The sequence below is a fragment of the Monopterus albus genome, unplaced genomic scaffold (genome assembly GCF_001952655.1).
Source record: "Monopterus albus unplaced genomic scaffold, M_albus_1.0 scaffold221.1, whole genome shotgun sequence".
Classification (NCBI taxonomy): Eukaryota; Metazoa; Chordata; class Actinopteri; order Synbranchiformes; family Synbranchidae; genus Monopterus; species Monopterus albus.
In genome coordinates, this window is record NW_018128101.1 from 503303 (window position 1) to 528625 (window position 25323).

A 25323-nucleotide genomic window follows, 5' to 3' on the forward strand; every position below is an offset into this window, starting at 1 on the left:
GGCATTCCTAACTGTCCCATGTCCAACTCGTCCTACAGCTGAAATACACGGTTTCCTTTCCCTTACCTGCATATAGCATTACTGGACTGCTGACGCCTTCTTAGACAGGCTCCCTCCTCAGGGTCTGACAGCTGCTGAGCTGCTCCAGAGCTCCCCAGGTGATGGCCGCACCTCGTGCTGGTGCTTCGGGGCGGTGCCATCACCAGTACACTCCTGTTGCTTTATTGATTTAACTCCCCCCTTAATTTATTTGGTTACGTTTTATTTTTCTTTAATATGTACTGAATATCAGTCTGCATAGAGTTGGATACACCCACACTACACACTTTCACTCACAACTTAATTTAATAATCCCTTTATCTTTTTTGTTAATGTCTGTTGTCTCATCTTCTATGTTATGTCCTTTGTCCTGTAAATGTGTTATTGTGTTGCAATTTAAAAAAAAAGAAATACACTTTCTTTTTCTGCCACGTGTGAATGAGACAGATCACAAGCCAGACCCTCATTTGACTGGATGTAGTGTTCCTGTTTTTGTGTTAATTCTTCTCTGACTCAGCTTTCGGTGGAGTAGTATCATTTTGTTTAAGCATGAAGTTGTGCCTCAGGACAAATGTATTTTTCTTAAGGCAGATCATTAGGATAGATACACATTAGACTGTTTATCATTGATCTTTTGTCACACTGACACGCTGTTCTGTATGCTTCCCCAGCCATGGGTACAGTATGCTGCTCTGGAGTTTCTTCATCACCTCTCTTAAGCATGTGCTGTTCTCTACTGTTACAGTTTCAGCAGTAACATATCTGTTGTTTCTGGAGGGAGATCATTTAAAAAATCTGTTCTTGTTGCAGCTTTTTACTTGCAAGAACCTGTTGCTCACATGCTCATAACACAAAAATCCACGCAAGGTTATTCTTCAGTAAGTGTGTTCTAAACTTTTCACGACATAAACACACACACACTGTTTGACTCAGGAAAATCAACATAGTGACAGGGGGTGAAGGATTACTGAGTCCGAAACTGAGACAAACAGAGGTGAAGATAAAAGGAGAGGCGTGTCGGAGCTGTGAATAGGGGTGGACTTCACCGCTCCATGTTTTGTCCCTGTGTAACTCTATAGCCCACATACCAAAGTAATCGCTCACTATGGCACTTGAGCCTTTGGGTTTCTGTCTTTTTTATTCATTTTTACTCTCACTTCATTCCCTGTGTTTTTTTCTGATCCCAGTCTGTGTGATTTGTGGAATTTGTAAATTTGGAAATGATCAATCCCAAAAAGTCATGGTGCACAATAAACAAAGACTAACTCACAATAAGATGTTTAACTGAAGAGTTTTATAGCTGTGCTGAATTCCTCAGAAGCAGGAAACTTATGAAAATAATGGATTGAACTCGTTTATCCCGTCCTCACTAGTGTCGCAGGCTGCCTCTGCACCAGGGCGACTTGTATCATTTCACGTTTACTGGAAAGGCTTCCAAAATGGAAACAGGGTTGTTTCAGGACTCAACTGCTATAAATGTGGACTGGAGGGATGCTGTCTGTCATTGGTTTATCCTAACCTGCTGGCTTTCTTAATGCTCTGTTGTCTTAGCTATAATTGGTTTATTTATAGATGGAAAAAGTTGCTTAATAAAGGTAATATCTTATTTCCACAGTTTTCTGTAAAATCAGCCAGTGGAAATCTGTTTACCATAAACACAAACTTGTCCATTAAAGAATGAAGTGGTCTGTTAAGCCAATAAAGGGAAGTAGTTTCAGAATGTCTTCACTTTCTGCACATTTTATTGTGTTGTAGATTTGGAGCGGAGATCTGCTGTCACTTCTGTGGGCAAATGCTTTGCCTGACAAATGGTTGGTCAAGGACAGGAGCAGAAACATGAGAGGACTCTTCTTTGTCAGGGAAGAGGGAGGGATGTGGGAAGAGACCAGACATCCCAACATAGCTATAGTACTTCCTGCTGTAACATACCTGTATAGATTTGGGTGGTGACTTTTGTCTTTTGCCTAAACATGGAGGAAACTTGCAGTTGAACATGCAGATAAGCTATCTCCCAGAGAACAGAAACAACAGGTGAGAGTTTGTTCTTTAAAAGTCAACATTGGCTGCTTTCTGTCATTTGCAGCCTGCTGAGTAACTTGTGCTTTAAATGTCATATGTAGTGTTTAGAATACTGTATGTTATTGTGTAGCACCTATACATATCATTTTCTTTTTTTCTGCCATTGTAAGAATCTAAGTATTTTTAGTGCCTGTTTAATATTGAAATATTAGTTGTATAGCACAGTAAACACTATTACCTAAGATAAAAACATCATGTAGTGATCATCCACAGCACTAATGTAGAATGTAGACTAAGTGCACAAAGACTTCTAATGCTTTAAAGCTGGAGTGTGGTAGTGGGGCCCGGTCTGGCCCCGCGGTTTTTGGTCAGTCGCAACAAGGCCTCTGATTGGTTGGATATGAGGTAGGAATTTAGCCCTCTGAGATCTAAACTCCACCCCTCCCCCCACTCCTCTTCCTCCTCCCAGCCTTGGGTGCTGAGGCATGATGGTATCCCCTGTCCATGAGTGTGCACAGTATCTCTGTCTCATTTACTTTCTCATATGAACAGGGCTGTAGAACAGGGAGTTTTAGATTTTTGAAGAGACGGAGCAAGAGAGAAAGCGATAAAACGTCGCTCCTGCACCCTGTTGGTGTGTGTGGGTGAGTTTTTTCTCTCTCTCTGTGAGCCTGAGAAGGGGGAGGACCTAAACACTGCTAAGAGTCAGTAACCCTGCAGGAGTCCTCAGGACCATACACACACACACACACACACACACTCAGTCAGTCCACTGCAACTACTGCAGTTGTAATGAGTGCAAAGCAGAGGCAGAAACAGAGCAAGGAAGCAGGAGTGTGAAAGAAGGGAGGAGAAATCTCTGGAGTTACTACTTGTTGCTCTTGGTTTTCTGTCCGGGTTGAGGATGATATTCCTGTTGCTTTCCCTGTGGCAGTGCGACCTTGTCTGAGGTGAGTACTAGCATTCCACTTTTTCCCTTTCACCGGCTAGCAGTCCTGTGAGAGGAAAAGGGTGCCTGAGTTGCATATTTTGCAAACTTGTCTGTGGGATTGCTTTCTTGGTGGAATGGCGGAGGGGGGTTGAAGGAGAGGGGAGGAGGTGTAGAGGGAAGCTTTTCACGTGCCAGGGAAGCAACATTATCACACTGATCTGTCAGAGAAAGACACCGGGTAGACTGTGAAGCGCACTGTATTTTAATGGAAGAAACCAGTGAGTTGTTGAAGAAATGTCAGGCTCACAGGCACAAAGAGCTGCAGCATGTGATTCTCAGTGGAGGCTTATGCAAGTGGGACGGCAGAAGATGAGGGGGAAAAGACTCCAGCTCTGTATCTGCAGACTGAATAATGCCTCCCTTTCTTTAGTGTTTGTGCAGCTTGCGATGGCACCGCTGACAGAACCATGTAACTTCTGTGACATTTCTTCAAAACCTGTCCTGTGTGTGTGTGTGTGTGTGTGTGTGTGTGCCTGCACACTAAAGGGGTAGTCTCATTCCAACACTCTGTGCTACAAGGTAGTGTTTAGCTACTTTAGCTGTGTGTAGTCTTCGTTTATGACCTCCTGCATGATTACAGTCATCTCTGTGCTCTACCACAGATAGTATGTGCAGCCTCATCATTCCTCCACCAACATGTGTTTACCTGGTGCATTCTATTACATGCTGCACTACTGATGTTAATTAAGCTTTTTTTTTGGTATAAATCTATTTATCTGTGATAGAAAACCTTTGTCAAGCTGCAAAACACTTTAAATTATCCAGATTCCATCTGAAGTGAGCGTTTTTTTTTTTGTTTTTTTTTTTGCCGAAGTAGTGAAGGGCTGTGTGTCCAGCCATGGGGCGAGTATTGTTGTCCTATTCTTAGAGCAAGCCCAACCAGCCAGCAGCTGTGGGGAAGGAAGTGGACTCAGAACAGCCGGAGAAAAGGGAATACTGGGAGCACTGAGCGGGAATTATGGACTGACTGCTGGAATGGCATTCTGAAGGTCAGACCAGCCATGGATCAGAGTAGATCATAAGAGTAAAAAGGGACATAGAGGATAGAGGTGACCAATGAGCTGGATTCCTGTTGTTTTGTTATTAATGAGTGAATAGTTTGTCAGGACTTGGGGAAAAATGCCCGTCAGTGCTTCTGTAACTTCTCCTACTTTTTGCTTTTTTTCTACAGACCATAATTCAGTTGTGATGAAAGCAATTTATGGTAAATGACTACAATACAAACTTGATATAACTTACCACCGAGTCTTGTCCCTCACTCATCATTTCTGGTGGCCAAGGCTGTGGCAGCTGATTAAGTGTTCCTTAGCACTGAAAGTGGAAGAGTTCCTTACAGATGGTGATTAGCTGGTGATTGACTGCTGTGGTAAACTGCTGGCACAACGGCTAAAGAGGTAATAGCATCCCAGTATTACTCACATTTCTGTGCTACTGTATCTCCCTCTCCCACTCCTTGTAAATCTCTGGTGTGAAATGCACTTGCTCAGCACTGTTGGATAAACACAGCAACAAGAGGTTTGTTACCTGGAACATCCGACCTTTTTCAACATGGTGATGTAGTGTTGAGTGCAGGCTGTGATCTGTTTAATTAAATCTCTACTGTGCATTGAAGACCAGCCAACAGAGGTATTGTGAAACTGTCTCACTGAAAAGAAAAATACGCAACAGCACAGTTCAGAAGAGACTTGAGATGAACCCCCCCTTGTCTTGATTGTACTTGTTTAAATATTTTTTGATAATTGTGAAATCACAGTTCACACTCCGGCTGCATTTTTCTCTGAATGGGAATTGATGATAGAGGCTATGATTTGATCAAAAGTTTACTCATACGAGTGTAGAAATGCCTAAACACAAAACCTTTAACTGCTCTGTAGAAATTGTAATCAAGTGTGTACACATTTCAACAGCCATCAGGAGAAACGAACATGGACTTTTTCTGATTTAGTTCATTTAATAGTGATATTTATTTCTGTCACACACTGTATGTGTGTGTATCAGTTGTCTGTATTTATAATATCTTTCAGTTCTCATGCAGTCCAGTGTCTCCTTTCGCAAACACTTTACTGTGGATTACAGACTTTCGTAGCACTCAGCCACATTTGCCCCTCTCTTTCTAGCTTCCCTTTCTCCCTGCCACTCCAGCTCTCTGAAAAACAGCTATGTAATTAGAGTCATAAATCACAGACAACAGAAGGGATTTTGATATGTTTGACAGCAGTATACTGGGGGTGGTTTCATCGTTTGTGGACGTTTGGTTGGGGGAGTAGAAGGGCTTAAAGGGTGTTTGTTGGCATACTGTAGAGTTACTTGTCTGGCGGGTACTTTCTGTATATCTGTAGACATGCACTGTGTATGATCATATGTGAGAAACATGATCTGTTTAGTGTGTGTCCCAATTGTGTTCAGGCTTCATGTCTGGGCATGTGAGTGCAGCTGTAGCCTTTGCACTGGCACTTGTTGCGCATTAGGATCAGAATCAGTTAGCCATTTCGTTGTCTGTTTTGTGTTATGGAAATAAAGTACCGAGTACATGAATTTAGACTTAATTCTTTGTGTATCTCAAGTGTATCTCTTGCACACATGGGTGGAGGAACACGGCTTCAGTGCGTAGGCTGTTGCATACTTCTCGTAATATAAGATAATAATATGTTCATATATTGACCCTCATTATACATCCAGCTGGATTCCATATGTAGTTGTTAATAATTGAATTGTGTGGCCCCTCTCATCAGATGTGTCACCTCATCCCTGACTGAGCCATTTCACATGCATGTCCTTGACTGAAGCTGGCAAGGAAACAGATGTACAGTACGGGCTCACTAGGCTGATTGCATTCATGTAGGTTTAGAATTTGACTACTAGGCATACTGCAGTGTCAGCATGCATGCTGTGTGCCGCCATCACGACACAGATGCTGCTGTGTTTTCTGCACATTTAAGATGCTACGACTATGGTTAGACTTGGTAAAATCAGTATCTGCTAACAGAGAACGCTGTCTAGTGTCTGTCTCCAACTGTGAGAACCAAGCATTTTTGGATTTGGTTGTTGACATTTAATGATCCGGTTTCACATCAGAGAATCTTTGTTTGATATATTCCATCCAAATTTGTTGTATTTGAATATAGCACTTCAAGCTGTGAGTCAGAAAATGCTCTCATATCCCAGTACAGTTACTATGGCAGCTTTCATTAATGTCCCAGGAGTTGTTCCAATGCTGAAGCTTTGATATTTTTCCTTTTAAAAGTGTATTAAATCATCACTACTCTGTCTCCCTCCTCTTGTTGGCTTAAACAGAGTCTTATTTAAATTCACATATTAAACCTGAGCTAAATAAATCCAAATTCAGTTTTGCTGGTGGTTCAGTGTCCAGGTTAGAAACAAGAGCTGACACAGTAAACAGCTGGAGCATGAAGGGGAATTTGTATAATGTTGTCACCAAACTAATGATGACATGGTAATGTGGTAACATTTAAACACATTTATAACCAATCCCGCATCACGTGGGCTTTACAGTCGGATAGAGCTGCTGCCTATTACTGCGTCAGTGTTATTGATGAGGTGTTTTCTGAGATTATGTGCATTTATTTGCCTAGACAATGTTGTATTTGTGTTGTGTATAGATGTGATTCTGTGTTTTTGTACATGTCTGATAAAAGCCTTGTTGTATGGATGGAGCAGCACGTCTGGATGTTTGTGTGACTTGTGGCTGAGTTTTACACACACAAGCAGAAAATAAGGCAATTTTGAACTTGGATCTTATTTTGTAGTTTTGACCATTTATCAGTTATGGTAACTTTATACTCACTAAGTTTTTTATATGGGAGCTGTGTATCAAAGTCTAACATGGCAAGGAACATGAGCTAGATAGCTGTAAACAAGGCACCAGTTTAGCCAGACTACATAAACCATTTTATTTGAAGGTAAAACAGACATGAGTGCATGTAAAAAGTCAGCAACAGTCTTTGGTTTTACATGGAAACGTTGTGTACTGTCAACTACATGTGCCTGGTCAAACCTAAACTAGGAAGTCAGTCTGTAAACTGTCTGGATGCTCACAAGTGGGTAATAATTTTACTATTCGCCTTTATTTTCTTGTCCAAACATGTTTGACTGCCCTGGGTTTTCAAACTCTCCAGCAGTCTAACTGCTTGTGTTCCTCACTGTGATTGACTTCTGTTTACATGTGGTTGTGTCCCTGAATCTCAGCAGTTAGTTTGACGAGTTCAGTGTTGTTACTGAAAGGAATAATGGCTAAGATGACAAAAAGCAGGCCCAAGTTTTAATAAACCTCAGTGAGTTTTTAATGGGATACCTGCAATATTCTGGAAGGAGATGGACCACAGCAGTCCAAATGAGGAATTACTGCTGTTGGGATTCTTGCTTTTATGTTTTTCTGAGCCGCCTTTTCGAATCTGCCTTGACATTGATGTACAAATAAACAGGCTTTCATCAGAGAGTTCCAAACAGACTGGTAACTAGTAAAGTCTGTGGAAACAAAAGCCCATCAGTGAACCAGGCCCCTGGCTGTCAAAACAAAATGAAACTGGAGAACAGAAAAGAGCACACACCATTTGCATGCCAAGTCCTTCTGTAATGCAGTATGCAGGTTTCTAAAGTGACAGCTCGAGGTGTTGACCCCTGAAAAAAATGCAGCATGGACTACATATTTATATGGTCTGTCGCACTGCACAGTTTTTCAGTTACGATGCTATAGTTCTGTTGCTGCCTAAGTGCACCTTTTGATTGTTCTCTAATTTATGAGACCTCATAGATGAAAAGTTTCTTGATCTGCAGATTAAAGTCCAGTTAACGTATCTTGCATCATGGAGCTTTCAAAGATGCCACAAGACAAATAGCAAACTTTCTAAATATTCATTCAAGGTTGATGGCACAGTAAAGGTTCACTGCAGAGTTTTCACTGAGCGATGAAGTAATAACTTCTTGAAGCAAACAAAACACATCACACTTCACCGTTTATAATTTACATGCAGACATGGGAGAAAGAGACGAATGTAAACAACATAAATGGAAATGGCTGCCCGTTCAGTGACATGAAAGCCTGATTTGTCATTTCTTTGAGTACATTTAATCAACCCACAGACGTTTCTTCATCGGTCAGTTATCACAAGACTTTTATTGTTTCTATGGTAACTGGTCCGGGGATCAGCAGATGTTCCTCATTATTCAAATCGACAAAAAGACACATGCTACTTTCTCAGAGAGACTGTTTACTGACTGGGCACATAAGACACGGTTACATTTTCATAAGTTCATTTCCCGTACATTGTGGTAACCAGATTTTTCCCTCATGGATGATTTTATTTATTTATTTATACGCACAGGTGAGTGCATTCATTAGACTTTTGTAACACCCTCTGTGATGACTTACTGTCACGGTTTATCACACACACACTACTGGTCAACCATTTAAGAACGCTCCCATTTTTTCTTTTGTTATTGACATTTATGCAGTACAGGTCCAGTGAATGACCTTAAATGGTTACAAAGTAGGGGATCAAGTAAGTTCTGTCTTTTCTGCAGCAGTTTAGGTAAATGAATGTTTGTTTGAAAACTGATTCAAACAATTCCTAAAGGTGTTCCAAATTTTGTTGATTACTCAAAACACATTTTATCTGCATGTACAAAGGCAGTGTGACTGTGTGACTACACCCTGTGAAGCATTACTGAAAAAAGCCAGCTGACAAAGGAAGTCGCACCTTTTGAGGGTTTCATCCTGCAGCAGGATAATGACCCAAAATCCACCGCCAGACTGTGTAGAAGAAAAGAACGGCAGGCTTCAAAGGGTGGAATGGCAGCACAGTGTCCAGAGTTTCCAGACGAAGAGGGAAAGCAAAGCAACCTACACGTGCAACACATTTGTCCAAACACTATATGATCTCAGTTGGAGCAATAATGCCACAGGTGTGTTCAGCTGTTGAATTAAACTACATAAAACTAGAAAGACTGAGATGTTCTAAAAGTTCTGACCAGTAGCGTACAGTGTGTACACACATACTGGACCTTGGGTGTGAGAGAATGTATACTGAAGATGTACGTTGGTGGCCTAATGTGCCCGAGACGAAACAGAAAACAGGAAAGACAGGAAAATGAACTGCACTCCCAGAGGTTCCCCCTTCCCTCCAGTGTATCTCACTTCCTGTCACATACCTCCCCGCCTCCTCATTAGACCCTTCACAGACACACATACTCACACAGTTCAATAAAACAAAATCGCTAATTGTACAACAGTTGATGTTTTTCCCCTTGGCTTCTTTATGCAATTATATAGATGTAAGACAGTTTAAAAGGGGATTAGTTAAAAGTGTAATACCTGATTTTAGTGCAACATTAAAATACTGATGAGTTTCTTCTCTGTGTCTGTGTAAACCCTTTGTAGACTACACTGTCCCAGATAGTCGTACTCCTCCTGTGCCCTGCCCTCAATCTCTCTGAATAGCTACATCCATGCAGACATGCTGTATAAATGCACATGGACACACACACACTTAGAGGTGGAGGGATACCTGTTTTTGATTGTGGCTTTACCACTGTGAGTGAAAACTACAGTACTAAAGTGAAGTGAAGTGAATGAAGCCATTAAAAATATAGAACGCCAAATCTGCCTGTTTCCTCCCTTTGGTCTCCCTGACAGCTACACTTTCATCTATGCAAGGACACAGACATGCACACAAACACACAGACAGTGTGATGTGCATGTGTGTTGAAGAGACAGGGTGCGAGATTGCTGTTTATAGCTCAGATGTGGATTCCCATGCTAGTTAAAGTGTTGCCGATCAGAGAGATGATTACACTTACAGGCCATGCTCAGTAGCAAACAAATTCACTTTAAGTGTCTGTTTTGGTCTGTTTTTTTTTTGCTTCTTGTTTGAGAACACTGGTGTTGGTATAGCCCTGCTGGCAGATTTCCATTTACCTGTGGTGTTTTGTGCTGAAAATAATTGAGATCAGAAGGCTCCCTCCCAATTCTCTTTCCAGGAATTTGAAAAGGTGTTGCTCACCTAGATGAGATTTTCCCAAATTGAAATAAACACCTTTTTGTCCTTCCAATTAACTTGTTCCTTTTTGAAAGTTGCTGTTACTGCTACTTTGTTTGACAGATGAAACATGGTCATGCAGTTGCTTGAACTGGACTGGACTACTATACAACAAGCAGCTAAACATAGAGACCAACCTTTATGATTCAAAAAGGTATTGTGTCTTGGTAGGCATGAGTGGCAACTAAGTCACCACTTCCTGTTTCTGCTTCTCGGTAAATCTGTGCAACATTTCAGGGAATATAATTCATTCTCTTGCCAAAACTGTTGTGGTGTCTCAGTGAGTGTATGAAAGTCGGATGACACCAAAAATAAACTAGTAAATGCTTATGGAAGTCTTTTGTTGTGCAGCAGCTGTGAAGGGATTTATTAGGTTAACAATCAAAGTAAAGAACGGGAACTGTTTAAACAGTAACATTCACATTGTCGCAGAAAACCAGCTTTTTCACGTGACTCACTGTGTGTGTGTGTGTGTGTGTGTGTGTGTGTGTGTGTGTGTGTGTGCGCTGCACTGCACAGTATGTTTGCCGCCTTTGGAGAGCAGCTCTCTTAAGGTCCAGGCTCTATATGTTTGCTTATGTGTGTTCATGCATGGCGATCTATGCTGTGCACTCACTCACCGTAGTCACTACAATTAGAGAAATAAAGTGGGAGCTTGTTTGGTGCACACAGGTGAGGCCTCATTTAAGGATCAGCACGTTTGCACATCAAAGGTCAGTGGTTGATGGATTTACAGTACCATTAACTGACAGGCTCAGTCTCGTCACCAACACTTAGTTTCATGCTGTGGACCATTTAATTTTCACACGCCCCTTTAACAGCTTGTGCCAGTCATTCGTATGACAATGGGCTCTCTGTGACTGAATGGGAAGAAGTGACCCTTAACATGAACCCTACCACTGAAATCCATGAATTCCAACTTAAAGAAAATGAGACATTATTGATTAAATCAGGAAACAGGATCACATATTACCTTTTTAAATGTGATATGTAAGTACTTAAATGATCAATTTAATGATGATCAAGTCAGTTTCCCCTCTCATTAGATGTGTTAATGTTACAGTAAAGAGCAATAAAAAGCTGAAGACGGATCTAAGAGGATGATAACTGAAGAACTGTAGTCCCACTTCTGCATGTCTGGTTACCTATAAAGTCAGCTCCCTGTCTGTCCACAATGTTTAGCAGGTTGTTCTGTACAGATGCCTTAAAATTAGGAATGTGGACTTACAGTAATTCAGCATCTTGTATAATTAGTCACACTCAAAGCTCCATTAAACGGGACTGGTTGTCAAAAGACCTAATGCTGCTGAAACTAGGGCATCAAGTTTCAAGTGCATTATGTTCTGAAGGCAGTTTAAACTATTGTACTGTTCAGGATAACAGATGTGAGTTTTGTTTTTCTAAAAAACTGCACTGATTATTGTAACAAGAGACCATTGAGGTGATTTGGCTCAGTGGAAAGTTTCTGAAAAGCCTCCCCTTCCATCCCTCTCCCACAGTGTGCTGTTTGAGCAGGGATTTAAAGGGGGAGTTACCATGTTGATTAAATAAATACAGGCTTACTAAAAGGAGATGGACAGTGAAAACCTGTGGACAGTGTGTGTTTGTGCATGAGCTCATGCCCTGAGTCTCTCATTCTGTCTGTCTGTGCAGATGAGTTTGCAGATGTAGTTCCTTTCCCATGTGTGCTGCTTTGCTGGTCCCAGTGTGTTTGCAAGCCGGGTGCTTATTTGTTAAGCTAGACCTACAGAGGATTGATCGGAACAGATTTCCCTCTGTAAGCACTGGCTTAAATGTCAACAACAGAATGTGAACTATTCAGTCTGTAATCCTGACATTGTCTCTTTGTTGTGTGTATCACATGGCCTCATTCTGTGCATGCACTTTGTTGCTCAGTGTCTATCCATAAGATTCAAAGTGTTTATTGTCATATGCACAGTGTGGAAACGTGTTTCCCTGCACAATGAAATTCTTACTTTGCTGTCCACACTGAATGCCAAACGACACAGGTGAAATATAAAGTAGATAAACTTTAAACAGCGAGTGAAATGAGCGACACAGAGCAGAAGTAGTGCTGAAATAACAATAATGTTGACAAATTCAACAGGCCGTCAGTTTTGAAATCATGTCGCTTTGTCAAATGTGAGAATTTGCTGCTTTTATGTGTATTATGTTGATGTAAAGTGAATATACTGTATTTGAACTTTGGACTAATGATCAGATACAAGAAACGATTATAAAACAATGTTATAGTTGTCTAATACGACAAAAATGATCAACCAGTGGAGGAGGAAGATTTAAAAAAAAAAAAGGGGCATGGGGTCTGCAAATAAGCATGGTATGAAATAACACTATAGGAGCTTTGAGCTAGCAAGTTATACTCAAACTAAAGGCGCTAACAGTCTGGTATCATGCTGTGAAAAGGATTTTTTTTCTTAACAAGACCCACTAGTGCAGTAGGGCTTGAGCTAATCGGTTTGAATATTGTCTTTTGTTCACCACTTACCTGAAGCGATGGTGCTTCTGTGGTGAGTAAGTGTATTGTAGCACACAGTTCAGTTCATACAGATCTGCTGGGTATGGTATGTTCTGTGTTATTTTAATACAGAATAAGTCTGAGAGTGACCAAGTAAGTAATGGTCATGTATTTGCCAGAAATTGATGTCGGCCTGAACGTGTGAGCCTTTTGTTAGTTGCATAGTATCTGATGCTCTGATGCTGCTAAGGTCATAGTACTGCATTTCAGATCGTGGAAATGCAGCATAGGGTTATCACAGAGTGGAGGTTTACTGTATGCCCATTTCATATTTAATATGTTGTCTACACTTGAATAGTTTTCAGGCCATACATGCACAGGTGACAGTCTCATGCAATGTGCAGGGTAAAGTGTCAAACATGCAGCTTGTTTTGTCCATGTCTCACTGTAACCACTGAACCTACTTGTTCGGATTCATGTTCTTATAATGATATAGTCTGTTAATTATTTTACTTAGGTGGTAAGACAGTGGAAATGTGAGACCTAATGCTTGTGTGTGTGCGTGCATCTACAGAAAATACACACTGTGAACAGTAGTTGCCTGCATGTGGGTGTGCCTCTGTGGCACATTTGATATTACATTTGAAAATAACATTGCCAGAGGTCTTTCTGTGCTTATCTCAAGTGGGTGCTTCATTAGAGAGACCTCTCTTGTTTCTTCCTCCCTCACTCACACTTGTGCTCTTTATTTCTTTAATCATGGCAAAAAAAAGAGACGCCCCCCCCCCCCAATCTTCCATATTTTTTTTTCTCTAGCCAGCAGTGTCACACAGACTCTTCTGTTCTCTTTCTCTCTCTAGTCTTGTATAATGAGTTCTGCTTGGGACAGGGCATTCTGTAATTTGGCCTTTGCTCTGGGGCCAAGAGGGAGTGGGAGGCTTGAAAAAGAGCAGGAAGAAAAGATGGCATGGAAAGATGGCACCAGGCTGTCATTATACTGCAGCAGCAGGACTACTTTAGCATTATTAAACTTTGTGTTCAGAGAGAAATGTATTTTGTATTGGTGAACTCGAGATATGGGAGTTGTGGCCTGAGACGTTACCCACACAGCACAGGCATCAGTAATTGCCTAGACATGGTATGAATGTCATACATCTTACAATCAAGATTTCTTCTACTTATGTGTGTGTGTTTGTGCAAATATTTCATGTCAGTATGTGTGTTTTGAGGAAATTGTATCTGTACTGTATCTGTCTATGGACGTCCCCTTAATCTACTGAAGTGCTCCACTTTAATTGTAATGAAAACCTTTGTGGACGAAGGGACATGTTATTCTGTCTGTTAATAGAGGTGGGTTGCTGATTTGTGTGTGCATCTCTTTGACCTTTCTAATGTTAGATCAGATTACGATTGGACAGTACTGACAGGACACTGAGGACTGGGCCAGAAGAGTGGGCCACAGTGACATATCATATAAGATCATGTAAAAATCAACGTTTTTACTGTGTAGCTGTATAACCAAGGCCCAATCACAACAACAAAGCTGTGGGTTAATAAAACTCCTGGACTTCTAGACAATTTTTTTTTGGCTCTTTAGTTTTTCTTACATTGTACTATAACATGTTTCAGTAATCACTGGCTCTGCTGTGTGCTGATCCAGTTCCCACTGTCCATTTTATGTGTCTGTATTTGGTAAAACCTTCTAGTATCTTCAAGACAGTTTGAAATGACCGAGTGCTGTTGTACTTCACCATGTCAGCCAGTAGGGGTCAGTGTTGACACAGTGACAGAATATAGGTCTGTTCCTGTGTCAGTGACTCAGGTACATTATGAATAGTCTTTAACTAGAGCTGAAACAATTTGATTTACACATTAGTTGAAGATCAGAAGAAGTCACCTGGAACTACATCAGTTAATAGTGAAGTCATTTTCTTCCAGCTTGTTGTTTGTGAAGACACGCTGCTTTTCTTTGGCTTACTTCTTAGTCAAATCATCTGTGCAGATTCTCAGTCATCCAGGTCATAGTAAACTGAAAAAACTTAGAAAAAATCAACTGGACTAGAGAGGTGAAATGTCTTTGACCTAGAAATCTAGTCCAGTTGATTTTTTTCAGTTTCTTAGTCAAATACTCATCTCTGCATTGGATCAGTGATTTTTATTTTGTACATTTATGGACTGAATGATTGAAAATAACTTGCAGATTAAGTACTAAGAAAAATAATTGTTAGCTGCAGCCCTGTCTATCTCTGTGTAACACATAGTTCACCTTTTTTCAGGAAGAGAGAGATGAAAAGATAAAGACTGCTCTCTGTGCCTGACACGTTTAAGAGAGAAGCAGTAATGACTTTATTATATAAATACTTGTATATAAAAAAGCCAAGTTGTATTTAGAGGGTGAGCTATTATCTGCCCAAGGGGATTCAAGCAGCCATGTATATATATCAGTTTTGGTTTTTCCACTGTGTGCAATCCATACTAATATGTTTAGTCATTTCCAAACAAACAGTGTTTGACTAGACTTTCAATCCTTGATTTCTTATCACACGCTGCTCTGTTGTGCGTGTGTGTGTGTGTGTGTGAAGCCCACTATCCATGTGGAGACAATAGAGTGACCAATGTTAAGAATCGATACATCTCTTTGTGTCTCCTTTGTTTGGCCTGAATGAGGAATTGGTTCCTCTCAGCTGTGCACCTCACCAGCATTTCTAAACAGTGTTTTAGAGCCTAACAGGTTCAGTAACTTTCTAGGTTTGGGGGCATTTTCATTTATAGCAGTATGTCTGCTATTGTCAGAAGGAATTTTGCTATGTGCTCCTCATTGCGTTTTAATTTGACTGTGTTTGTAAACACATGTACTTGTTTCTTTAATTGATGTTGAGCTGTTTTGTGAGTGTAACTAGACTGAGGATGAGCTACAGACACAATAGCTTCAGGTTTTGTAAAGGCTACAGTTTCTTAAAATAGCTGGGCACTGTCGTTTTTTAACAAACATCTGTCAGACAAAAGTAAACTCTGCATTTGTTGGGGACTCCTTCCAGAGGTGGATGAATAAGTACACATTTGGTTCTTTAGTTTTCTGCTAGGTTTTTAGGCGGTAGTTTGTAAGATTAGCTTAAAATAAACATTACTGTAATGATGTCATTTAATAGTTTTTGAATAGAGGTTTTTGAGACAGACATCATCATCATCATCATTTAGGATTTGGCTACACACAAAGTACGTGTTAATTAATCAGCTGACTGTTGGTTTTAGTCTTCATGGCACTACAAGAAAATAAAAAGATTATTCCCACTTGTTTTCCGACTTGTTTTTGCTCACAGCGGTCATATGGAAACTAGCCAACAAGCTAATGAGCTTTAGAATTCTAATGTTTACTTTTTCCTCAACCAAATCTGATTTGTAGATGATCTCTGACTTGATCACATTTTAAGCCATATACATCTCATTAAAATAGGACAAAAGACTTTTTTCTTTGTTTGTTATCACTACCAGTTAGGGGGATTATTGATGGTTTGGGTTCTATCCCACACTCCAGACGTTCACAGCAGGTGTTCACATTAAAACAAAAGCCTTTGGTGTACGTTACCGGTTCACTTGACATTTTATTGACCCTTTCACTACTCACTGGTGTCTTTGTTGTGCAATGGGAGACCAGCAGCAACACATAAACTCTGCTTGACCTTGGTTCTCTGGTCTGCTTGTCTAACAAGAACTCATTGTAGATAGCTATTCTCAACAGAAAAAAAGTTGTGTGGCCTCATATGTGTCTCCTTTGTGTGTATGAATAGCATTCACTGTTAGCCATTGGAGTTCAGTTGTAACCTTAATTAGTGTGTATTTATATGACATAACAAGCTAGGTCTTTAAACCTTGGCACACTGTGTGTAGGTTCTCCATGAGTGTGAACGAATAACAGTGTCTTCGGGTATTTTATGGGCCCAGCAGCAGCAGTGTGAAGCCTGAAGGCCTTTACATTCCCTCTGCGATCTGGCATGGGGCTCTAGCTTGCCCTGGATTGCTATATATGTACTAATGGTTGCACTAGATGCTTTCTGTGGGACCAGGGTAACAGTCAAGCCTATATTAGAGACATAAAGACGTGAACACGCACTGTTGCATTCTGTCATTGGGAGTTTATGGGTTGAGGTGATGACAAACACCCCACACAGCATGTAGTGTTATAGTCCCCAGTCCTGTCACTAGCAACAGGCGGCATGGCAGAGAACAGTTGAGCAGCCATAGAGGGAAGGAAATGTACAAGAAGGGAGGAAAACTTTGATTAGGTATAATCAACAGACAGTTCATTCATCCTGGGACTGTGGGAGATCTTGATTACAGAGAGGTAGAAATTTGCACTTTTTTTTTCTCAGACTGTTGTTTGTGACTATACACATTTAGGTAACAGCATTTTTATTTGGTAATGTCATCATTGTTTTACTTTTGTACTTCCCAAAAGTCGCTTGTCAGTCACAGTATGTTCAGCTCTGTGACTTGTGCCTTTTCCTCTTCTGTTTTAAAGATCTGTCTGTAGTGGCATCGTTTTCTAGCTGTTTGTTGTTTTCCAAACAGAACACTGTGTCTACTACCAGACATTCAGTCACTAATTTGGTTTAATTAGGTCCTTTTCCCCCCCAAAGTAAAAAAGAAAAAAAAATCATGGAAGCTGCAGGATACTGACAACGTCTTCTGGAGCTTTCAGCCATATCTCATGGTCTTCATTGATGCATGTGGTTGTGTTCATCATTTTATCATTGGTATTAGTTTTAATTCAGTTACAGTTTATAAACACATGCTGTTATTTAACACTGCCAGCGGCTTTGGCTAATGGGACAATGGTGTTCTGTTGGACTAGGATGAGGACATTGTGGCACTGATAAAGCTGGCATTGTGCTTAAGCCTAGTGCAGACATACAGTATATGCTGTGTGTCTTGTTGTGGACTATGGTCCTGCCTGACTCTCTCCTTCTGAGCACTTTCTGATTGGCTCCTAATAACCCGTTAGCATCTGTTTCTGATAGACTGTCACTAACTGCCCTGTCTTTCTTGCCTAAAGATGCAAATTAAAGAGGTTAAGTTGTAAAACCAGGAACATGACTTGACTGGATCAGGAGTCACTGGCAGAGGAGGAATAGTGAGGTTTTTATAAGTTAGACTTGTTTATTGCACCAGAGGATGTGTTTTCTGTGAGTCTGTGACAGATTAGATTTGATGGAGGGAAGGAAAACATTCTGATTCCTGATAACTGTCTCATTACCTTGCCCTTATCTGTGCATGTTTTCTATGTTGGCCAAACTTTTCTCCTGTTGTTCTCTACTACACAGGCATCTCTCTCTCTCTCTCTCTCTTTGTGTGCTATACACACTCCCACAGAGTCCCAGGAGTTGAAGATAGTTGTTTTGGATGTATATAACTGTGTTACAAGAGACTCCTCTACTGAATTAAAGGGATTTGTTTTCTGACTGTCAGTGAAACTCCTTTAATTCACACTGGCACTGGGAACAGGAACCGCTTTCCTGTCATTCAGGATACACAGTCGCACACTATTCCGGACACATGCCTCTGGGATGTGGCTGTGGGAGACTGAGGGGGAGTGTTCAAAAGTGGAGCAGAAGTCTAAGTTTGTGGGACAGGACACACTTATTGAACTGAAGTGGATGTTTGATGGTTCACTCTTATTTTTCTCTAATGCTAAAGTCTTGCACAGCGGAGTGGATTTGATCCTGCCAATCCACGAGGACTTTAATTTAAGTGGATGCAAGTGTCTGGCAGAGGACTCTTAAGTGAAGTTTGACAGGAGTTTATCAGCACTGATACCAGATTCAGGGGACTTGTTTTCAGTGCTGCTGAGAGATTTAGTTGTTGGTGGGCTCCAAAGTGGAATCTAGCAAAATGGCCGGGGTCAGTAGGAAGGGATCTGGAAGACCCTCATATTACTACAGATTCCTGGGCAAGTCCCGACTACAGCGTCAGCGAAGCCGGTCCCGCAGCCGCACCAGACCGTCTGCCAGCAGGGGTAATAAATACTACTACTGCTAAAAAAGCTCACCGTGCAGTAGTTTTAATTGCCATCATTTGCATGCACATCCTGGTAGTACTGTAGCTGTAGCTGGTGAAACTCAGAGGAGACAGATATCATAGCTCTAGAAATGGCCAGTAATCACTTTGAGTGTCATTGTTTTCTGATTCTAATTAGCAAGTGCATATGTATGTTCCATTTTGTGTCGCAGCACAACCTTGAAGATGGGCTTCCCCTCTAAGCAGTTTTGTGTTTAATTGCTCACGAGAACAGTTTTTACCACACCTATGCTCCACTGTTGGGTGTGTGTTTGCTTCTGTGTGTATTTATGATAAACAAAGTGAGATGACAATTTGCTGTCACTATTCACAAGGCGATGCTGCTCAAATAGCACCAGCAGTATTCGACAGTTCTCAGCTCAGTTTTATAGTAACTTGCCGAGTTCCACCTTGTTCAGGCTCTTTGCCTATAAATACTTCCTGTGTGAAGCAACCAAGAAATGCTTCAAGTCAGTTAGTTTTCTGTACAAAATAACTACTACTTTTTCTGTTACTCCATGTCCTCAAGCAGTCTGTTTCTTCACTTTGCTGCTTTTCTGCCTCTCAGTACGGCTGTACTGACAGAGGAAGTATTTGAACTGGAAGGTTATAGTGATATAACTACCCCCAGGCTTAGCTGAAGTTACTTGAATTGAGAGAAAAGAAGCTGCTCTGAAATCTGCAGCCTATTGATTTTCTTCCAGTCGAACTGCTTCTAAGCAAGATACTGCTGTATGTTAAAGACTGTTGCATGTCTGTGCTGCCTTGCTATAAATATGATGCAGACTTTCTAGATACAAATTGTTCAGGCTAAACATCTCGATCACTTTCTCTGAAACGAAACCTTTCCTGCTTTATAAAGTATCTTGCGTTGTGAGTACTTTACTAGATTAAGAAGACAGAGGAAGGCAGAATAGGTACCTGTTTGTATGTTTTCACTTCTCCAGCTGATGAAAGCAGTACTTTGAAGTCTCCCCTCTGCAGCACTCAGTTCTCCAAAGAACACACATGCTCGCATGCATCTGAGCTTTTGTACAAAGAGACTCGCACACAAACACACTTTGCCTTGATCTTTGGCTCAGCGCGGGCTCCCCTCACAAAACCCTTTACACGCTACACATGAACACAGTGACACACAGTGCAGGAAGAAGGAGGTTTAGCCCAGATGAAACAGACCACTAGAAAATGTGGTTGCGGCCAAAAATCAGTTATTGTTGGTTAAAGGCTTTGTACACTAATGTAAAAAGCCAATTAGAGACAAGAAATTGGTTGTTGCCAGGTGAAATAGGAAGCTTTGTTACTTACATTTAAACACAGTGACTTGCTGCAAATCAAGCAGGACTGTTTATGGGTATAGTTATTTTACAAGATTTTCAGCATGAGGTACTTGGATTTGTCAGGTATTTAACTATTAGCCACTAACAAACATTCTGTGGCTCAAACCTCCAAAAAAGATTTATCTATATATCTGTATAAGTATTGTGATTAAAAAATGAGATAAACAGTGATAAAACATTATTGTATTATCCATCCCTCTTTGTATATTTTTTCTAATTCACTGAAATGAAAAAGGCACTCTCCAGTAAAGTACCCGGAGCTACAGTTAATGATGTGTGATATTGCTGAAATGGGTCTCATTCAAGTGGCTCAGCAACACTTTTTTTTAAAACACCACAGCTCTGAACACATATGAGTTTATCTTCAGGAAGTTACTGTAACCCTTCTGGGCATTTACACTGTCGCTGGAACAGATCAGGTGGCACTTTTATGAGCTCATGTGTTATTGTTCTCTCCGCGTGTGCATACACGTCATTGTCTGTGGATGGAAAATCTTGTATCAGTCCAGTTCACCCACAGATCACTCTGGATCTGTTTTTCCTTCTTTTGCCAGGGTTGGTGACATACAGTACATACAAAATTACAGTTTATCTCAAAGAGAGAGTGGCAGGGGGAGAGAGAGCGAGGGGGGTTGTCTGACCTGAATTCTTATACTATGCTGGTGTGTTTTTGAAACTCTTGATGCAATCAAACCCTTTGTTCTGAATTGTCCTGTGGCTGGAATAAGGTCTTTTTTCTGAGTTCATTTGTCTTTTTTGGCTACATTGGCACAGGCTTTGCATAATAAGGGTTATCTTTGCTATGCAGTAGTAAACTTTTCTACCTCCTCAGAGATATTTTGGTGGAAAACCTACAGTAGGTCTGAAGAAGTGGATGGTTTTCTCAAAGTTAAGTTTCAGTTTTCTTATTTGCTGTGGGCAGATCATGTACTTGGCTAGGCTGAGGTGTTGTTGCTTGCCATCATATTTTTTTTTTGCATGGTATCAGACAGACTGCCCTTAGGTGTGTTTATGCAAAGTTTGAGTTTGTTCTCATTTAGGTTTATCACCCAGGCCCCACTGGGTTTTTCCTGGCAGAAATAACTTGCCGGTCTTCTTTTCTTTCAATTGATCTTAGTCTGTTGCTGTTGACACCAGCTGGCAAGTGTGTTTAAAAAGTGTAAATACACATCACACACACTTAGCTCAGTGTCCTTCTAGATTACATTCATTCCCAAACCTCTAAGATACTGTATCTCAGCCATGTAACCTATATTTAACCACAGTTTTAGCATTCCTACTCCTTATCCTAAGATGAAGTCTGTTTGTATTCTAGCAATTTAAATTTAAAGGATAATTTGACACTTTGAAAAAATATGCTTATTGACTTTCTTGCTGAGAAATACATGATATCTGTAAAAAAAAAAAAAAACATGAAAAGGACTGTATGAAACCGCAGTGTATAGATGACAGTTGTTTTATGAGGAGTTACTGTATGTGCAAGATTATTTTTTGACAAAGCCAGACTAGCTGTTTCCCCCTGCCTCATCTTTATGCTATGCTAAGCTAACTGGCGGGAGGCTTTAGCTTCATATTGAACAGACCAAAACGAGAGTGATATGAGACATCAAACTAAAATGAAATGTGAAGGATGATGCTAGCAGCTACCTTCAGGATGACGGGTCAGGCCAAGTCTAAGCTTTTGTAAATCTCAGTTTCACATACATTCTCTTAAACAGCTTTACAGGTCCACACCAACAACAGTTAAAGTATCTTAAAACAAGGTAGAACTACACAAACAAAAGTAAAAAAAAACAAGAAAAGGAAGAAATACTGGAAGAAACTTTAGCAGAGGAAGCTTAGTGGTGATAGGAACCAGAGAAATACAATTACAAAGCAAAAATTTGGAAAAAGAATAGTGTCCTACAGCAGGACTATAGAAGGCCCATTTTAAATAAAACCAATCCATTACAATAAGTTTAAGAAAATGTGTTTGTTACACTTAAGAAAGCAAGTGTTTGAAAAAGGAAGTTGTTCCAGTTTTGTTTCTACCCTGACTCCTTCAGTGAGAGCACCAACCATGCACAGCCCAGCAGAAGCAAAGTAGCAACTGTGTGAAACTGTGTAATATCAGTACAGCAAAGAAAGAGTTGCCATCAGCTTGCAAGAGAGTTTTAACTACTGAGTGATGCGTTACCACTGATAGTTACTGCACATAATCATATTTTCAGTGGGTCATTATGGAGAAACCCTTTTGCTCTGTGCTACTGTGTCATGCTTTAGTAGCTAGATTTTCATCTGTGTGAGTGTGTGTGTTCTGTGAACTGAGACCAACAGATGGGAAATGTGGAAAGAACAATACGGACAATGATCATGACTAATGCCTAGGTCACACTGACACCTAAACATGGAGAGACTGTAAACAGGCCTGTATTTATGATTTGTGCCTTAAAGTGTTTATCTACTTTAAACATTAGCAAGATGAAGAGAAGACATTTAGACCAAAGTGGTGCCAAGTTCAGATCTTAATTCTTTGATCACTTGGGTTTCAGCATATATCATCAGTCCAAGAGGCAGAAGAGCAGTTAAGATAAAACAGTAGAATTAATGACAGTAAGTAGGATTATTTCCACTCTACTTTGTCAGTCCTGTAATATCCAGTGAGGTGTGAAAATGTAGTCGGTTTGCTTTTGAGATCATATCATACGAAGCACAGACATGAGACAAAGGTCAGAGACAGTTAATATAGTAGTCAAGCAGTGAAGTAAAACTGCCACAACTCTTCACATCATCTTGTTGTTAAACCCTGTGATTACTTTCTGATCTAAGTCTCACTTCTGGAGCCTGTGTCCTTATCCATGCTCCTTTCCCTCAGCCTGGTGAATCATGGATGTGGGCCGAGATGACGCACAGCTTCTCAGCACCCATAAGAGTCCAGTAACAGAGGAACAGGTGCTGACTAATTCCCCTAATCCAAAGAAATCCACTCAGATTACAAGACAGAGCCTGGGAGAAACTATAGAATATTATTGCCTTAGCTCATCCTGAAAACTACCATCAACACAGACCAGATAGCATGTTCAAGTAAGCATAATTATATTCACAAGAGCACACAGAGCTGATTACACTGAAAGGTTCGGAAATGAATTGTGTTGTAATGATAGTGTGGTTCTCTAACATGCATTTGGACTGTTTAGCATTCGTTACCCTTGTCTGACAAAGAATAAATAGGAAAAAATATATAGCTTTTAGTGCTTTACAGAATGATATGAAAGCAGTTCAGGTAGATGTGTGGCTAGATTTCTAGGGTCTGGATATAGTACATTCCCATTATGCAATGAGAAAACATGAGGAATGAGAATGTATAATGCAGAAACACATCCACAGCTCCAGTCCGTAGGATCTGATCTCAACTAGCATGTAGAAATGATATGCATAACTACCACTTTGCCAGTAAAGTGAGCTTGTCTGTCTGGCCCTTGGGGGTGGGGAGGTATTTTAAAGAGCTGTCATACATCATTTGTAACTGACACCAAACCAGCACAGAGTGTTTGCTTCATATCTGAGTATCTGCAAGTGGATGTTATTGAAGTTAGTGCGATCTCAGTCAGCAGTTACAGGAATGTTGCTTCTGCGTCGCCTTCTGCACAAACACAAACTTCCTTCTTCTGCACCCTGCTCTCCTCCTCCTCCTCCTCTGCCTTCCCATAACACACTGCAGACAAAGGCATGCATGTGCCAAACTAAACATGAAGCAGGGCCCCTCTCTGTAGATATGACCAGGACATGGTTGACTGTAGAATTTTTGTGTTTATAGAAAATATCCATCTTAATTCAGCTAAGGGTTGTCATGCTGCTTGGTGCTTTCTTTGTCTGTACTTTTACACTGTTGATTGAGTATGTGTCACAGAGTCAAGAGACGGATTCCACATTATATTTTAAGGTGAAGTTTAGCATGACTTCAAGCTGCTGTGATCTCTGTTTTACTAGCCCACAGTCATCTAAAGAAGATGGCTCAGTGTTGGCAGAAAGTTAAGTGACTGTTGACTGTTTCTGCAACAGAGGTTGTTGTGGGCTGAAATAATTCTCTTTTACTCCCTCATGTTCATAGAGCCGCTCCAAGGAGATGGAGCAACACCTCTTTATCACCCCATCATCTCTGCACAGATTACCACATCTCAAGGGTCAAAAGTCCAGCGCCATCCCCACAATTCAGTCTTAAAACATCATTGTTTCAGTGCACACTCCTCCCATTTTCACTTTTTTTTTTTTTTTTTGTTTATATCACACAGCACAATGTTTTAGACTACGTCGTAGCTTGATATTTCAAAGCTGTGCTTGTAATCCGCAGCCTATGTGGGTGGGCCTCCGCTATGACCTCCATTACATGGATCACCGTCCAGCTGGGAGTCAAATATACCACTAATGAGCTATGCTTTTGACAGAAAAACTTTCTGGCATATTGGTCATTAATTCTGTCTATGTTCCGGAGGCAGGCGGGGGTTTTTAGCAGCCAGTCCAGATAAGTTCTACTTCTTGTACTTGTGGGGGGAAAAACAGAAAAGTGATGTATTTGTGAAGGAGGATGAGAAGCAGGGTGGGCTACAGAAGATTGTCCTCTGGGTAGAGAGAACACAGTAAACACAGCCTGACAGCTTTTCTTTTTTCTTGCTGCACACTTCATTGGCCCACAGAGACTGTATGTGTGTAGTGTATATATGCGTGTATGTGTTTGAATTTTGGTTTTCCTCCTGTCAAACCCAAGCATTCTGTCTTCTCTTTGGAGGCTATTTTTCAGCTGTCATGATATAGACTTCTTGAAAAAAGCATGCTGCTGTTGATAACGGCATCCTCTACTCCTCTGTTCATTAGTCAAATGAGCACAGGTTGAATCATTTTGAAAATGTGTTTAAATGCACACTTTTAGTATTTAAATATTAACAGTAGGAGAAATGACTAGATTTGACAGTTGTCAGTAGTTATGAACCCACTTACGATGTCCCACCCAGTTCCCATCAGCTCTACAGTGTTTTCTAACTCACTGTTTGAGTTTTACAGGCTGTATTTGTACAGTGTTCCCACTGCCACAGTGTTGTGTTTGGCCACAACAAGCAGCTGTTTTAGTGATAATGCTCTAGAAACCAACTGCACTCTACGGTGGGTACCACCAAGCAGCAGGCAGAGTTAGTAATTAGCTGCTTAAGAGCCAGTGGCCAAAAACAGCAGTGCAAAGCATTGCTCTGTATGCGCTGACTTCTGGTGTAGATTAAAGTCATTAGATAGCTGCAGTTAACCTCACCCTCTGGAGTCTTTGACCACTAGTAGCGCTGTGTGTTAATGACTGGGTGCACAGTTTGTTTGTATTTTGTGTAT

General features: G+C 40.7%; 1 protein-coding gene across 10 annotated transcripts in view; it reads left to right on the top strand.

Moving 5' to 3' along the window:
* LOC109971339 (disabled homolog 2-interacting protein) overlaps positions 1-25323 on the top strand; it is a 133157-nt gene that overhangs the window by 18346 nt on the left and 89488 nt on the right. For 2 of the 10 annotated variants that reach the window (XM_020619507.1, XM_020619508.1), the window contains exon 1: positions 18254-18593. The exons of 7 other annotated variants lie outside the window; for them this stretch is intronic. In XM_020619507.1, coding sequence (XP_020475163.1) covers positions 18470-18593 — 124 coding nt within the window. In that variant the 5' untranslated portion in view covers positions 18254-18469. Of the gene's footprint in view, positions 1-2895; positions 3009-18253; positions 18594-25323 lie in introns of those variants that run through there. One more of the 10 variants, XM_020619510.1, reaches the window with a different exon arrangement.